Source organism: Astyanax mexicanus, chromosome 16 (assembly GCF_023375975.1).
Source record: "Astyanax mexicanus isolate ESR-SI-001 chromosome 16, AstMex3_surface, whole genome shotgun sequence".
Classification (NCBI taxonomy): domain Eukaryota; kingdom Metazoa; phylum Chordata; class Actinopteri; order Characiformes; family Acestrorhamphidae; genus Astyanax; species Astyanax mexicanus.
Window position 1 is genome coordinate 15,042,563 of NC_064423.1, and position 17,801 is coordinate 15,060,363.

Genomic DNA, 17,801 nt, shown 5'->3' on the forward strand with positions numbered 1-17,801 from the left:
TGTACTTAGAAATGAATCAAACAATAGATTTTGTTTTTATTTGTATTATTTATTTGTATTATTCTATTATAAATAATACTTTAACATCTACACACTGCCCTCCAGGCAAGCAGGGCATATATCTGCTGGTTTAGCGTTTCTTGCTGCCTTTTGCTGTCAGTTTAGGGCTGGGGGACGGCTTCTGGTTCACCTCTCTGGGTTCAGGATTGGTCGCCGCTTTGGTGTCTGGAGTTACAGACTTCTTTCTCCCTGGAAAGAAAAGCTTACTTAAGTTTCTCTGCACAGTCTGACAGTACTGGAAGACTGATTGGAGACAAATTAGTGCTGTGGGGATATAGAGTTCTGCTGCGATAATGATTCGTTGTTTTGATTACATTTCTGCATGTTAATGAGTGTTCTGCTCACCCTTGGTTTCTGGGCTGGGCTTTTGATACTGTCTCTCTAAGACACGAATCCTTTCCAGAGCAGCCTGTAGAGCTTCCTCTGCCATCAGAGCTCTCTCCTCAGCGCTGACTGCACGAGCCTCCACAGCTCTGACACGCCCCAAACGCACACACAGACACAAACACACACAAACACATAAATACAAATGCAGTGCACATTATATCCATGTAAAGAAGATGATAGAGTTAGATTATAGATAATGAACACAGTAATAAGGCTAAACAACAGATACAGTGGTATATACATTTTGGGCACCCCTGATACTTTTCATGATTTTCCTTTTTAAATCATTGGTTGTTCAGATCAGCAATTTCAGTTAAGTATATCCTATAGCAGAAGAACACAGTAATATTTGATATATCAACTTTGGCACTGATTCTTGAACACTGTTCTCAAGAATCTGCTGATATTAATTGGAAACCATGTGACCCTCAACTTTAACAAGATTCCCAGCAACTGCACTGAACACACAGCCCCACAGCATAATGGAACCACCAACAAATTTTACTGTGGTTAGTAAGTGTTTGTCTTGAAATGCTGTGTTATTTTTTCTCCATGCATACAGCCCTCTAAATAACAGTTTTTTTGTAAAGCAATCTTTGTTTTCAGGTTGTTTGATAGTTTTTTTATGGTTGCCATGTTGCCATTCTTCAGTTAAAATGCAAAAAGGAGAAAAACTTGCAACTGGCCACCTTAACCAAACAGATATTAAAATCAATAAAAGAACAAGGGTGCCCAAATTCATGCACCTGCCTGATTTTGTTTAAACAATTATTGCACATTTTCTGTAAATCCTATAAACTTCATGTTATTTTGTATATATCATTGTGTTCCACTGCTATATAAAATATTTAACCTAAATTGCTAATGAAACAAACAATGATTTATAAAGAAAAAATCATGAACATTATCAGGGATGCCTAAACGTTTTCATAAAGAAAATACCACATATCAATAAAATATGGCATATGGCATAAGTATAAAAGAAGTATAACAAAAAAGAGATTAGTATCACAGAGTAAGAGACAGGGATTTACTTGTAAGAGTGTTTCTCAGGTATGCACTTCTACACTTTCTGTACTACACTTTCTTTTTCAGGGTTTAAACTGAACCCACTCGTTTACATCATACTCACAGAAGCTCCTGCTGAAGAACCCCTACAGTAGCCAGAGCGTTGAAGGCTTGCTGGGCATTCTCAGTGTGTGGCCACACCACAAGGTCATCAGTCTAAAGTGCAAAGGTCAGAGAATACTTCAACTGATACAATGAATTAGGTTTTATCAGAGGTGTCTAGTAATAAAGAACAATTTGTATATGAATACTGAAATAATACTGACCCCGGTGAGCTGCAGAGTCTCCTCGCCCAAAGTCTGATCAATAATTTGTCCATCATAACCGATCATCTTTAATTCTGAACCTTCCTTATTGTCTTCTGTGACCTCTTTGCTTTGCTCCTCCACCTCCATTACATTGACAACACATTTCAATTCAATGTAGACAATAAGTTAAAATGCAATGAATACTAATATGTGTATGATAGCAGAGGAAAGATTTAATAGTTCCTGGGCCAAACCAACGATTAGGTGCCATTTGTTTGTTTAAACTTAATTTGGATTGCAAAATAAACTGGATTACATTATATTAAGAGGTGGAGAAATGCAATTTTAGGAAGTCTGTTATTTATGAATGCTTCACATAGAGATGGGAGTGGCTACTTCATTTAGGCACTGCAGTCTCTCCAATAATTGTAGTTCAATTTTTAGTTTAAAAGTCCACTAATGCTTAATGATAACAGACACTATGCTTAATAATAAAATGTATAACAATAAAAGTTTGTGCACATTTATACTTATTTATACTATGTCATTTTCTGGGGACAGAAATGGCACTAATTCGGTGGAATATCCCTCTTATAATAAGCAAAAATAAACAAATGGTGTAAATTGTAAAACAGTTACAGTTGTAATAAATAAACACGAAACAATAAATTGTATAGATATGTACTCAACCAGCAATTATGGTTGGTGGTATTGAAGTATTTGTATTTTGTTTGTTAACACAAATGAATACATACAGTATTACATTATCAAAGCGATCCTGTCTGACTGCATGAGCAGAGCTGTATGTTTTATGTGCTGTGGATCAATACAGGCCCTCACACATTCTACATCTGTGTGACAGCGATGGTGGTGGCCGGCTGGAAATGAGATCTCTGAGCTACAGGCTGCTGCCTGGAGACTAATATTTTGTGAAAATAACTGTAAACATGTCACTGACCTGCTGATTCGTTTTCTCATGCGGAGGAAGCTGTCTGCCTGCTTTCACAGCTGCCTGCTCCTCTTCCTGCTCTTCCTCACCCTCTGCTGGTAGCTCTGTTTCAGTATGATCATCCACCTTACAAAACACCAGAATGCTACTAGTGCACTGTGAAATTTTATGGAAATGTTCTCTAGAACTGTATAACAATGTGAGACATTAATTCAATTCCCGTCGAATTAATCAATCACCTCTACCTTCCACATGCTTTAGTTACTTTAATTTAGGCTTCTGTAGCTTGTCAACCAAAGCTTGTTTACAGTTGTCTATGAGGGGGTGCTCAGAGCACGATTTGTATTTACAGCAGTGGTGCCAAAGTGAATTTACACAAATACCTGAAGCAAACACATACAATTCTTGCAAAAGCTAAATTAAACCAAAATCAAGACAACTAATTCAGGATACATGAGGATGTATTTTTCTCAAAGATGCATGGGGTTTTGCACGGACAGTTCTAGGCATACGCAGCTGGTCATTACTACCCTCTGTGCAGTCCACTGTGGGTGGTAATGCCTTTGTAGCATATTCCTGGTACATATTGACACGATGGATGGATAAATGTTAAATGTCCACTTTAGCAATGTAATGTCCTAATATCTATCTGGCACCCACTATCAAGCCTTACTAAAATTCCAATAATTAACACACTAAAAAAAACAAAATTTAATTTCAAGGCAATGATTCCTTATATTTTTCTCTTATGAGATTAAAATAATTATTTTAAATCAGTCTTACTTAGAATTTTCATCTTATTTTAAGTCATATAAACTCAAAATAAGCACAAAAAGTCATCAGTCAAGTTATTCAGACTTATGCTTTTGCTTGAATAAAGTCTTAACCCTTCAAGCCCTGAATTATGAGCCAGTGATGGAAAATGTAACAATGCTATTTTCTGGCTGTGATGACTGTAATAACACAAAAGACTGTAAAACTCTATGTAAAAATTAAATCCAGTTAACACAATATTTTTTTTACTTTTTTAATATCCATTGCATTGGAAATCTTACAAAAAATTATTGACACAAGCCTATACATCTAGATTTTTGTACCGTATTTTTTGCACTACAAGGCGCACTTAAAATCCTTTAATTTTCCCAAAAATCGTCCACGCACCTTTTAATCCAGTGTGCCTTATGTGAGAATTCTACTAGTCAGGTTGCTCCTAACCCCGGCTAGCACTGCTGGAGCAGCGTTAGCATTACTGTGCTAAGCGCTAGCTCTTTTGTCGTTCAGAGGTAACACCGTATTTACGGTGTTAAAACAAACTGGCAAGCAATCTAACCACTAGCTAATATCACCCTGGCATACAGGAACACTTAGGGTTCCTCATTGTAGCACTGTCGGGCAACATTAGACGCTAACCACATTTGAATCTAAATATCATTCTGAGGTAAAAATAGGACCTCATCTGATACTGAGGTCATTAAAAAAGACAGGGTTGATAATAAAGGAGATAAAACTCCTCACCACAGATTCCACGCTGGGCGGAGTTAAGAGGATGTCAGAGCCAGACTGAGGCACAGATCTGTCAGTCCGCTGCAGCTCCACAGGGTGTCCCGTTATATCAGACAGCAGGATCTGACACACCTCCACCCACTCGGCACACTCCCTCTGAACATCACACACACACAGAACAACACTCCATGACCTTTCTGAATGTTCACCAGTAGATGTAGCAGCATAACATCCTGCACTGGTATTAGATGTTTACTGCTGATCATTGAGGGCCCTGTGAAGATGGAAAGAGTTGCTACCTGAATCTTGGAGAGATGGAACAGTTCATTCTCCTTGTCATCATGAGTTATGTTCTTCTGGATCTCCTCCTCCACAATGGCCTGACAAGAGCTACAGATGATGATCAAACAAATCACAAATCCCATCACAAAAAAGCAGTTTTATTCTAAAGACCTAAAGAAAGTCTTTCTGGAGATACTGGATTTTTAAGATGTTTGTTGAACACATACTGCACTGGTAGTCTAAAATTATTTTAGCACTGGATTGCATAATATTAGGATGTTTGTTATTAAGGAATGATTTACATTAGAGATGGGAGTGGCTACTTGATTTAGGCACTGCAGTCTCCTCTAAAAAATCTAGTTTAAATTATAGTTTATAAATTATAAATACATATTGTTGCTGTCCAGTGAAAACCGTGCATCTCCCAAACAGCAGCTTTATATTATAGCGTAAAAAAATCTTTGGAATTTTCGATGGAAGTCAATGTAAAAAAAAGGTTAAGGTTATTTTGGAAAATGTCTATTGGTCCAGTCATCAAGAAATTTTGACCCAGTGTGAGGGACAGTGTGTTTAAACTATGTAGTAAAATCAACAAAAATATTTTAAAAAGCCTTGTTATTTATCAGACAGCAATGATATACAAGTCTTTTGGCTCATCTTCTGGATTTGACTAAACATTAAAACCTATTTTTTCTTTAGGTCTCATTTTTTTAGTAAGTAAAAAAATACAAAATTAAGCATTGGTGGCAAAAGGCCAGTAGTTCTCTACAGGTACTGTACAAGCTGTGTATGTGTGCACAACTGTGTCAATAATGGGTGCAACATAAGTTAACAAAATGTATTAAAATATTGGACATACAGTAGAAGTACAACTGCCCATACCCTGTGATGTATTTGGAGAAATAGTACAATTTCTGGGAGAGATTCTTCGCATCTTCTTCAAGCTTCTGAAGAGACACGTCCTTGAAGATGCTTAATTCTGTGTCTGTTGGAAGAGGTGGCTCCTGGTCATCACGACGATCTGGAACCATCTGTAGCAGCAAATCCACCATCCAGCGGGTCAGCAGCACATGCATGGAACTGACCTGTTTGAGACAGTCAACGTCAGCTTTCCTGCTTCAAGCCACACAAAACACTGTTAATAGAAGGAATGCATGAGACATCATAGTTAGGAGTGGTCACTGCAGTCACGCACACTGAGACTAACTGAGTGGCAGCGTTAGTGTTAGCTGCAATTTCAGCTGGAATCCATGCTGTCAAATGCAATGAAACAAAAGATTATACGCTCAGATTAAGGCAGTTAGTCTCAACAGTGATCCATAGATATTACCAAAGAATCAATGATTAATGGACACTGATAATGAAATTAAGTTTTTTCTTAAATTTCAGATGTACCATATTTTAAAATAAGCCAATTGTTCTCAATCTTGGTTCTTGAGTAGCACTACCCTGCAGGTTTTGGAGTTTATACTAATTACAGCACACCTGATCCAACAAGTGAACTATCTGACAAACACTTACTGAGGTAGACTGGGTGCGGTACAGCAGGAGAGCACTAAATTCATGCTCATTTGAGTTCATTATCTTGTTTAATTGTCGTTCCAGTCGTTTCCCCTAATGCCAACCTTACACTAAACAATTATAAACAAAGCGATTTCACTGTCTCTGACAAATTTCCAAGGATAAAATCATGACAGTCTTGCTAGAGTCGAGTTGTGGTCACATCATCTCGATGGTTCAGTGTAAGCTGGTTAGGATTCAAAGTTTAAGCCAGTTTTTTTCTTAAGTGTTCAAATAAAATCAACCGTACTTATTATTATCGGAAGTCTTGAGACTTGGCTCACGCAAATAGTGACGTGAACAACGTCAACAACCAATAGGTGAGCTACAGGAAGCCCCAAGGCAAGTGCAGGAATGTTTGTGAAAGTGGACATGGATGTGACTTTGGTGATGGTTTTGGAAACCACGGATCTCCTGGAGTGTAATTTTTGACAGTTTTTTCTAAACAAATCGCTGCACACACAAAGGCAGCTGTGGCCAAAAGATGGTTCTGTTTCTCCAACATTGTTAAACAGCTTCTCTTCCTGTTAAACTGCACCAAAAGCATGGTGGGAAATCATTTCAGAAATAATCTAGTTGCAGTCTTGCAAGATCCTGACCCTGCAAAAAAATCTCTGTGACTAAAAAGTCTGTGACTTTATTCTATTAAAAGTCTTTTCAGAGTCTTTTTGAAGTAGTCTAGTGTATGGTTAGCATAAGAAACACAACCATGCAGAATGTTTTGGTGAGGATGTGATGTCAGCACATAGCCTCTATACTCAGCATACAAACAACATGGACTCTACCTCTTCACACAGCGTCAGGTTTTCATAGTCGAAGAAGTTGTTCTGAGAGGAGAGGAAGTCCCTCAGTGTGCTGAAGACCTCATCCACTTCAATCCTGCCACAAAACAGATGGTTCAGAGCCAAATCATTTATGGGTTATGTATTAAACCGCTAAATAATCTCTTACTTTGTGTGAGGAGTCTGCTTGATCTTCTCACTCTCAGGCTGAGTGCTGTCTACATTCAGCAGGGCCTTCTCAGACAATCTCACCCAGCTCCCCAGGGCCATCTCTAGCTCCAACCAATCAGTGGCTGGCAGCATTTCATTTCGACCAATTAGGGACTGCAGTTTGTTGGTCCATAACTCCATTGCTCCACCAAGAGATATCAACTGTTTATGAATGCCTGAAGCAATAAATGCGCAGAAATGTTGAGACACATATTAATTTATTACTTCTTCTAAAATCAGGGGTATCAACTTTCCACTGAGGTTGGCTTTTTAGGCTCTGCTCTTTACTATATTGGCAACACTATATGGGAACAATAATGAAGATAACCATATTCTCCATTTTTACACTAATAACAGTCTTTGCAATGTCATATGTTACTTTACAACATGTGTAATGCCCTGCTAAGTGCAGTTTAGCCACTGACCTAGTCTTAGGGTCTCTGTAAAACATGGAATCCACTGGAGATCCTATGTAAACCTATAGTTACACGTGAGGTGCGTAGTCCAGGCCCCAAAAGTAAATATCCACCCCGTTTTTTTGTTGGCTGAGCCGCAGCAGAGCCACCCAGGCAGTTGGAACAAAACTCCAGGCTGTTTTTTTACTTTTAACTAGTGTAAATAGAATTGTTTTAAACATACACCTACCTATCTCACTTGTACTTCGCTGGTGGTGTTCCATAGACAAATTCGAACCATTTGTTACTTAGCTCTGAATTACTGTGTAAAGCATATAACACTGATGTGATATTTGCATAAATAACACAGTAACGAACTGCCATGCTGTTCCTAGTGCTGTTAGACCTTGTCTGATGAAACGTGAAACTGCCCGGCTGCCTGCCTGTCATCAGTACTGCCTGTGGGCGGTCACGATGCAAGGTGGGCGAGGCCATGAATACTAATTCACGGGATGACTTAGACGCGTGTGCTTTTCCTGATCGACTCGTTTTTCTGAGGCTTTTTTTTTACTAGCTATTGCAGACAATGGAGTTTGAGCCACAGTTTCAGGTGCAGCGTGCATATACAGTACAACTCAGAGAGACACCTTTAACACCTGTGTCAACAACTTTATGGCTGATTAGTGCTCGGAATGATCTGATTTTTCCTCCAACAAAAAATTAACCTAGATATTACTATACTCCTTTATCATTTTCATATGAAATAATATCATTACCATACAATATGCTACTTAACATAGCAGAACAAACACTTAGCCAGTTTCTCACCACTCTCCCCATTGACACGGGTACCCAGCTGCTTGTGGAGCTCAGTGACAGCTCCACTCAGCTCTCTCATGGTCGCCTGACCCTGAGGAGGTTCTCTGTCTGGGCCTAGATGTCCCCTAAACAGCTTCAGAAACACCTCCACCCATGCTGCCTGCAGCTCTGTTAGTGTGTTGAGAATCTCCTGAAAAGAAAGAAGGTCCTCGCCTCCATAGCGTTCACACACCCTTGTCAACTCCTGTAGGCAGAAATGAGACAGTTATATTTTAAAAGACAGTATAAAAATAATATCTGACTTTCACAATCAATTAATCAATATGGCTACAAGTTCAACAAGTTCTTACCGTTGACCACTGCTTCAAGTCCTCACACAACTCCCCTTCTGGCTCCTTCTCATTTTTCATATCTGGGTTCCTACAGGAAAACAGAGTAATGAATATATTTGCAATTAAACCAAATGAAAAAAAAAAAAACTATCATTTACCTGATATTATCCTCACAGAACTTGTGCCACTTTGCAATGCCACTCTGAATGGTCCTGATGACCTCACACTGGTTTCTCTCAATCTCTTTCAGCTTCTTCATGAAGCTGGTAAGATGCTCTCTCCACTGATCTGTCAGCTGCATGATGTGGTTCAGGTCTTCAGAGTCCTAGAAGGCAGAAAATGCAAAGGATTCTCAAAGTATTTCTCTGAAATGTATCTGTAAAGAACTGTATGAACATAAATGTGGGTCTCATTTAACAAGTATCTTAGAGTAGACAGGATTCATATACAATCATTCAATCATATTAACATGTTAATCATATTAACACACACACACACACACACAGTGAGCACATGTGCCTGAAGCAGTGGGCAGCCATCCTTTAAATAAGGTTTAAGGGGCCCAACAGTGACAGAATACCAAACCCAGGTATCAAACCCACAAACACAGTGTAAAACGCAGCCTTGCCATATGATAACACAGTTTGGCAGAGTTTAGAATGCGTTAAAGGAAAGTGCTAGTTGATTTGCACCATTACTCTGCAAGTCTTAATAAATATGAGGCAGTATTTGTACCTTTGTTGTCAAAAATCTGGTGAAGTGATCTGCAGTTCTGCTCCATGTCTGCTCACTAACATGAAGCCTGCTGACCAGCTGCAGGTTTTTTAACTTGATAACCTGGAAGTGAAGCGGGATTTAGACTTTAGACCAACAATACAGGCATGTTCAATGAAAAACAGGGGTAAGAAGGCTATATAAATATATATACAGCTTTGTAAAAAATAAGAGACCACTTCAGAGACAACAATTCATATTTAAAAGGTTTTAAGAGTTCAAAAATCAATATTTGGTGGAATAACCCTGGTTTTTGTTTACAGTTTTCATGCAGCTTGGCATGTTCCCCTCCACCAGTCTTACACACTGCTTTTGGATAAAGTTATGCCACTCCTGATGCAATAATTTAAGTAGTTCAGCTTGGTTTGATGGCTTGTGATGTTTTCAATTTGGTAAAATCAAAGAAACTAAGTGGTCTCTTATTTTTCTCAAGAGCTGTATATATATTAAGGCTGCATGATATTGGAAAAAAAAAACTGACAATGTGATATTTTCTGGTTCTGGGATATTATATGAGATTTTTTTTTTATTATTTTCTTTTTTACCAGATTTCTCCAAAAGTCAATGATCCAAGAACACTTATAGTGGTGTACTGATGATGATGCCAATACCAAGATGTGCAAAAATAAAATGCATAAAGTGCATGTCATGCATTTTCTTGTCTCTTGACATCTTTACAGTATTATACAAATATACAAATATTACATTTTCGCTTTTGTTTTACTCTTCTTGATCCTTAATGTGTGTCAATTATAAAGTATAATGTAAAAATGTATTGAAATATATAGCAAAGAAAACAACAGAGCAAACCGGCATTTATTTAGTAAGGAATTCAGAAATAAAAAGCTCAAGAATGGTAAAATCTGACCTTGAGGGCGATGCTGTAGGTGATCTTGCTCCATAAGTCCCTCTCCTCAGTCAGCGTGGCCACCTGTCCCTCCAGTCTTTTCCTCTGCATCTCATACAGTTTGTGGTACTCCTCAACCATACTGTAATAAAATCTCTGTTATATTCTTAATATTCAGTTTTGGTGTTTTCAAGATCTTGAGGGATCCATGCCTCCATGAAAGGTAAGGGTGGCACTATCCAGTATTAATGCAGGGTTTCTATTGAAGTGATAAAACATGGTTTTCTCACTCAGATTTGTGTCGTGATTGCTCTAGTGCTTTGGCCAGCTCCTCCTGGGCCTTCTCTGCTTGGCTGGACACGTGATCATCATGCTCCCTCAGTTTACTTAGCTCCCTGCAGCACAGCAAAAAGAAACATCAAAACATACACATAAACCAGATAGGATGCAATTATGTTTATGTAAATTGTTTCCTCATAGGTACATAATTTCAAGTCATACACTCTATGTCCAAATCTTCATGGACACCACTTCTGATATAAGTGTTCGCTTCGCTTGTCTAGACCCTGTAGAGACTAATCGAGTATGGCTAATACTAGGCATTAGCTGAAGGGGTAAGAAGCACATCCCAAAGATTCTCAACAAGGTTAAGGTCTGGACTCTGTGGTGGCCAATCCATGTGTAAAAATGATGTCTCATGCTCTCTGACCTGACCAACTGCAGCAACCCCAGATCATTTGCTTAGTTTAACCCAGGTGGCATTTTTTTGCCAGGCAGTGTAGTATTCTAAATTGTATACAATGGGAAACAGTACATAACGTATTTAGCAATGTATATGTAAATGGCCTTTAAAAGTTATATAAAAGTTATATATATATATATATAGGTGTTAATTGTTATATATCTAAAATACTGACCGGTAACTAATTTAGATATGGTTTGCATAAAAAAAACAAATGGTGCTGTAAGTGTAAGGTTGTTGTACAGTTGATGTAATAAAATAAATGGAAGTTACTCATTAAGATGTGTGATGGAGTGCTTGAAGCAGATGATCTCCTCCATCAGCCTGCGGTCCAGAGCTCTCTGTGCCAGGTTCTCAGTATGCAGGCCCTTCAGTTGGCGGGGAATGCGGTCCAGCAGAGCAACATATCGCTGCCTAATAACAGACAAGACAACTTTATTTCTCCAGTTTTAACAGTTCAATAGCTTCACAACACAACTTTACATGCAGCAAGACAAAGGTGTCAAAATATTAAAATTAATTAAATTAAGTAAAATCAATTAAAGCAATCCTCAATTAAAACGAAAAAAAAAAAGAAAAACAATATCTAAACATCCACAGACCTGAGCTTGGCGAGCAGCTGACCTCTTTCAGCACACTCCACGCTCACCTGCCGGATCAGCTCATGAAACACAATGTTGAAAATGTTCTGCTCCACCCGGACCAGTTCCAGCAGACCATGCATCTGGAACGCAGATGTCAGTAAGATCTTATTAGATAGTGATATTACTGTTAAATACAGTTTCAAAGGATTTATCCTTAAAAATGTACTATTTTAATGATTTTTTTTGACAGAAACAAATCCCATATATTCAAATTGACCTAAGCAAGAAACAAATTCAACATACAGGGGTTGGACAATGAAACTGAAACACCTGGTTTTAGATTTAATTTATTGTCCTGCCGGACAGTTCTGGTGTAAACAGGAGAGTTGAGGTGCACATTGAATTCTGCCGTGATTTGGGCAGCCGTGGTTTTATGTTTTTTGGGTACAATCCGGGTTAGCACCCGAACATCCGTTGGATGTGGTTGGTCCTTCTTGGTGGTACGCTGACATTACCCTGGATACTGTGGCTCTTGATTCATCACAAAGATTTACTGTCTTGGTCACAGATGCGCCAGCAAGACGTGCACCAACAATTTGTCCTCTTTTGAACTCTGGTATGTCTCCCATAATGTTGTGTGCATTGCAATATTTTGAGCAAGACTGAGCTCTTACCCTGCTAATTGAACCTTCACACTCCGCTCTTACTGGTTCAATGTGCAATTAATGAAGATTGGCCACCAGGCTGCTCCAATTCAGCCATGAAACCTCCCACACTAAAATTACAGGTGTTTCATTTTCATTGTCCAACCCCTATATGTATTTTCCGGTCTCATATATTTATTATTGCACTAAAGTGTATCTTTCCATTTTTGTGGTCCCAATTATTAAGTAGTGAGTGGAATGAAGACACTAGCAATATTTATAAAAGCAAAATGCAAACAAAATATCAACTGAGTACTGAGTACATGTTTATGTATATCTTGTTTATTTGGGGGCTAGTGAACTCTACGACACTGTATGACCCTGTGAGAGCTGCATACCTGTGACAGGCCTGTGAGCTCCTCAAACTCCTGACTGACACCAGCTTTCTCCAGCATATCATCCATCACCCTCATTAACTGAACCGCCTCCAAGCGTCCACTGGGCTTCCTAATGAACACATGCATGACATAACACAACTGTATTTATTTATTTACTTAGCTCACAGACACCTCTTGCTGATCAACATCACCCTAGGCTCTGGCAGCTGAAGACAAGCTGCATGACTGGGATTTGAACCAGCAATCTCCCAATCATAGAGGCAGATTTTTAGACTGCATAACACATATACTATATCACACAGTCATTATCACTAAACAACACAGTGTTTAAAATTCCACTGATACTCACATCGATGGAAAGATCTTAAACTTATTTTCATCGTCCTTCAACAAGACAGTGAATTTTCTGGAATGCAATAGGAAGATATGATGAGAATAATACGATTCATACTGTCTTATAATCCATTATTCTGAATCATTTGAGTAAGTATGTGTATTTATTAAATATTGGCAACACTGAATTATGTATTATTTTATTATTAGAGTACTTACTCATCATAACACTGCAGTCCCCTTAATCCTTTATGTTTTACAAGGTGATATTCTTCAGGAATTAATGTCCCAATAGAATTTGAGTCCTATATTTAAAATCAAAATATAACTTTTAATATTTACAGATATAGTTATATAATAAAACAGAAACCACATAAATCACCTTTCTTTCATCATACTAACCTTCAGGACATCATGTGATTGGATGCTGCCCCTGTCAGTCATAGGTGGGAGGTGGATTCTCTGCTTCTGTCCTGCCAGCGCATCACAGAGAAATGATATGTCCCTGTTCACACATTAATACAGACATGCAGCACTGAGGTTATATTCAGAAATATAACTGTCATTATCATACTTTAAATTAAATTTGACCAATACCTGCCAGCTCCGGTCACTGACGTGGGCTGGTCAAGCAGGTACTGGTATTTTTTGCGGGCAACAGAATAGTGCCACACTGGATCTGGTGCACGTGCTCCACAAACCTGCAATAAAAAATAAAACATACAATCTGAGCACTGCTAAAATATAGAGCTGTTGTATATTTCAATGTCAGTACAAACCTTTAAGTGTTTGGGGGTTTTAGATAGATTGGGTGGTCCCAGTCGGCCTTGCGTGCCGACAGTTGAGGTGAGGGTGGCGAGGAGCTCGTCTGGTATTAGGTCGCTCTGAAGGGGCAGCATTTGCATCTGGGCTCGGTCACTCAGAGGTGATGTCTCCTTTACATCTGAGAGTTCAGGGAGTTCAGCAATCACTGTATGTTTGGTAAAAAATTGGTAAAGCTGGTTAACCAGTTTGTTTAGATTGGTCATACTGGTAGAAAACCAAATACACGCAAAGAAAAACATACCCTATGCTGGCAACACAGTTGGTTAGACTGGTTAATCAGCTTAGCTTTGAGCAACAGTAAGTGTATGTAATCATTTGAGGTTGATAATAATGAATTAAAAATGACACACAAACTTGGTTAGCAGACCTTTTATGATAATGGTGGACTTGTTTGGTAAAGGAAAATATTGCAGATGACATCTGCTTGTAAGCAGTCCTGTATGGGTAGCCCAACTTAGAACCAGAACATTTTTTTACATACGTTCATGTTGACCCACACGTAAGGATTGATGGGACCAAGAGGGGTTACACTGGGTGTACACTGCACATGGGGCCTAAATGGGATCAATTGTACAAATAAGGTGGGCAGTAATGACGAAAAACATTTGGAAAGTCCAACTTGGTTGTTCGACTAAAAACAACATGTAAAAGTCTTTAAAGTTATATAAGTTATTATATATGATACATAACATATTAATATATTTCTCTCTATATATTTTATTTATATATGCTTTTATACAATCTATGGTAGATACCCACCCAGGACTCTATGACCAGGTAAAAAAAATTCTCCGCAATTCTGGGCGTTTTCACACCAGCACTATTTGGTTCAGTTAAAGCAGATTCTGGTTCGTTTGTACCTTTACTGCGGTTTGATTAAGCAGGTGTGAAAACAGTAATTATAGTCTGGAGCGGTTTGCTTGTGGTGAGAACATAATTTGGTTTTGTTCCGACCCAGCTATCATATATACTGAGCTAAACTGCTGATAAGGTGCAGATTAATCTTATATATTAGCCAGATAACGCTAATTACCACAGCTACCACATGAACAACCACTGTCTCTGCTCCATGCTATTTACACGTGTGGTCTGTGCAGTATTCACTGCTCGCAGCCGCAGGACTCCATTTATTAAGTTTACATCTTCGCTGCCCGCCCAATTAAAAACACTGTGTTTAAAGGTGCAGCAGCAAATTGATCAGACCAAATAGTGCTGGTGTAAAAACACTCTGAAAGTCTCCCTGTGGTTCAACAACAGACACACATTAGGCCCATATCGACCACAGTAAAGTTAGTTCTATTTTTGACATTTGACATTTCTGCATTAATAACTTTTAAATGGAGGATGGTAACCAGTAAATACTTACATTATCAGGACTGAATGACCACACTATTGCTTTTACTGTCCAGGTATATTATGCAACGCCGATTTTAGTGTTAATGCCGAAAAACTGAGAGCCCTTTTCCAGTCAGAATAAAATGCATGTAATTCTAGACCACCTCTTCATCTCTACACACTTATTAACATATCCCATATCATGGTCTAAACACAGTTATGTTAAGTTAAGTTCAGCTTTTAGTGAAAATTGGCATATAATGAAAACATGGTTGACGTAGACATGCTAAACTGTTCATGGCGACCTTTCTCTGTTTGAAAAATAAATTTTAATGGACATCTTAAACTTTACCTCAGCTCAATATGGGGACAATATTATAAATATTATGTGAAATGAACATTATTAATTGTTGAACCTTCAGCATGTGTCCTCAGTACCTATGTTAAAAAGGCGGGGATATTCCAGATGACAGAATGGACAGGGAATTCTGGGACACATTTAAATAGCCTAATATTGTTAATAAAACAACTAATTGACTTATTGACTTAAAAAAAACTGTAGCTCTAAAATTTCCTAAATACCTCTATTCCTCTATATTTGTAAAAAAAAAAAGAAAAAAAAAAAGAAAAAAAAAAAAAATATATATATATATATCTTGAAAAACGTACTGTTACACAGTGCTTATATAACATTTAAATAATTGCTATGCTGCAAATACTAAAGCCACGTTATATTGACCAGATGTAAGCGATATATCTCCTGACCTGCCTGGCGGCTCTCCCGCTCTGCGGACCCGGGGGAGCGGCTCGGTCTCCGGCGGCTCTCGGGTCTCGGTAAAGCCGGGGGAGACGGACCGGCCTTCAGAGACATCAGAGACCCCGCCATCTCCAGCTGATCATCAGCGCTGATTAATCAACTAATTAATTAATTAATCCTCATTATAGAACTACAGAACAGACCCACTAAACAAACTAATCAAAACTAAGTTCACCACAGCCCAAACACCACAACCCAGACCTCCCACTGCTTTAACACACACACACAGCCCTGCTGTTACTACGGACGCGTTTCCACGCAGCTCCACTGAAACCCGAGACTCTCCAATTATTTAATTATTTATCAGATCTTTAATAATTTATTTACCTGATTAAAGTCACCAAAACACACTTATTGCATTATTTAATTTATTTTATATCTGTTTATAGGTGTATGTATTTCATTCATATTATTAATTTGCAGACAATGAGAAATGCAGAGCTTTCAGACCTCAAATAATGTAAAGTAAACAAGTTCATATTCATTTAGAAACAGCAATACTATACTACCATTGAAAACCTCTGGAGGAAGTTGAAGGAAAAAGATAGATGGTCACAATTCGTCAAACAAAGTAGAACTTCTTGAGTTATTGCACCAGAAGTGCTATAAAGCTATGCAAAAGCAGTGTGTAAGACTGGTGGAGGAGAACATGCCAAGATGCATGAAAAGTGTGATTAAAAATTAGGGTTAGTCCACCAAATATTGATTTCTGAACTCTTTTTGTCCATTAGGTTTGTTGTTTCTAAAAGAATTTGCTCCTGTTTTCTTTGCATTATTTGAGGTCTGAAAGCTCTGCATAACTTTGTCATTTTGTGCAAATAAATGCTCTAAATTACAACATTTAGGAGAATTCATGTCGTCAGTAGTTTATAGAACAAAACAACTGATTCTTTTCAATTTTGAAATGTGGTCTTTATCTAGTCAGTATCAGTGACAGTGGAAAAGCATGCACAGAACACTCTCTCTCCAAAGAGAATTCACCACAGGTTTATCCAGAGCCGGTTTATGAAGAGCCTATGGAGGACAAAAAAATTACATGAGTATAAATAAATTAATGCACATATAAATAAATTAATAAATACATATATAAATAAATAAAAAATGTATTTGATTTACTTATACAATTACTTATGCGTGTATTTATTTATTTAAATATTTATTTATTTCTATGTCCATTTATACTTATGTCATTTTTCGTCCTTCATAAGAGCCTATACCCACTACATCCCTACATACCTATTATAGCAGAAAATTATTGGGAGCCCGCCAGTGAGTGCAAAATGAATGGGGGTAAATGGAGCTAAAAAAAATAAAAATCAATCTAACTAACTACTGAGCCAGGGTATTACTGTCATTTTAGAAAGTACAATAAAATACTTAAAATACATCTATACATTTCTAGCTGTCTACAGTAAACATGTTTTATGCAGTAAAGACGCTAGCATTACTGAATCATTACTGTTTGCTGCAGGTCAGGGTTTAATAGTAAAGTGTATTTTTTTGTACTCCGTATTTAAACAACTGAAGGTCTAGAGTTCTTTGGTTTATTTTTTATTTTTTTGTCTCTTGTAGAATGAGGATGCTCTAGAGGTCTCTGTGTTTGAAGAAAGATCACAGGCCGGACTGCGAGATGCAAAAAGGAGGAAAATGGAAACAGCTCCCAAAACGATGGATAGTTTAGGGGGCTCAAGTGCCTGTGAGCTTAAATGAACAGCTATGTTGATAGTAGGTTGCATAATATTAGACTAACAGATGGACAACTGACCTGTGTTTGACCTGCCTTAAAAAAATCATTGTACCTGGTGTGTTTACTTTTTTTTATATTTACAGCTTTAAATTATCAGTGAAAGAAATAATTTAGGCTGTCAGCTGATGCCCTGAAAAGTCTGTCAGTTTTTAACTACTGC

At 38.0% G+C, this 17,801-nt stretch overlaps 1 protein-coding gene across 1 annotated transcript; it reads right to left on the minus strand.

Annotated features, from left to right (window-relative positions):
* Positions 1 to 28: 28 nt before the first annotated feature.
* Positions 29 to 16,128, minus strand: axdnd1 (axonemal dynein light chain domain containing 1). The gene is made up of 25 exons (XM_007240070.4): positions 15,843 to 16,128; positions 13,697 to 13,887; positions 13,515 to 13,618; positions 13,320 to 13,422; positions 13,137 to 13,222; positions 12,934 to 12,990; positions 12,585 to 12,693; positions 11,561 to 11,682; positions 11,232 to 11,372; positions 10,507 to 10,611; positions 10,238 to 10,358; positions 9,331 to 9,432; positions 8,754 to 8,920; positions 8,614 to 8,683; positions 8,273 to 8,507; positions 7,009 to 7,225; positions 6,843 to 6,936; positions 5,380 to 5,582; positions 4,515 to 4,605; positions 4,228 to 4,371; positions 2,722 to 2,838; positions 1,782 to 1,904; positions 1,580 to 1,671; positions 406 to 533; positions 29 to 249 (listed from the first exon to the last, which is right to left on the minus strand). Exons 1-25 carry the CDS (start codon positions 15,961 to 15,963, stop codon positions 131 to 133), a joined length of 3,162 nt encoding a protein of 1,053 aa, XP_007240132.3. The 5' UTR covers positions 15,964 to 16,128; the 3' UTR covers positions 29 to 130.
* Between the last annotated feature and the right edge of the window lie 1,673 nt (positions 16,129 to 17,801).

Bases quoted from the DNA above. Each gene is read 5' to 3' on its own strand.
- axdnd1 (XM_007240070.4), bottom strand. From the start codon at position 15,963: ATGGCGGGGTCTCTGATGTCTCTGAAGGCCGGTCCGTCTCCCCCGGCT. The intron at 13,423-13,514 runs GTATTGGTCAAA...ATGTGTGAACAG, and splicing joins TCAGTGACCGGAGCTGGCAG to GGACATATCATTTCTCTGTG. The intron at 11,683-12,584 runs GTATGCAGCTCT...TCTGCGTTCCAG, and splicing joins AGCTCACAGGCCTGTCACAG to ATGCATGGTCTGCTGGAACT.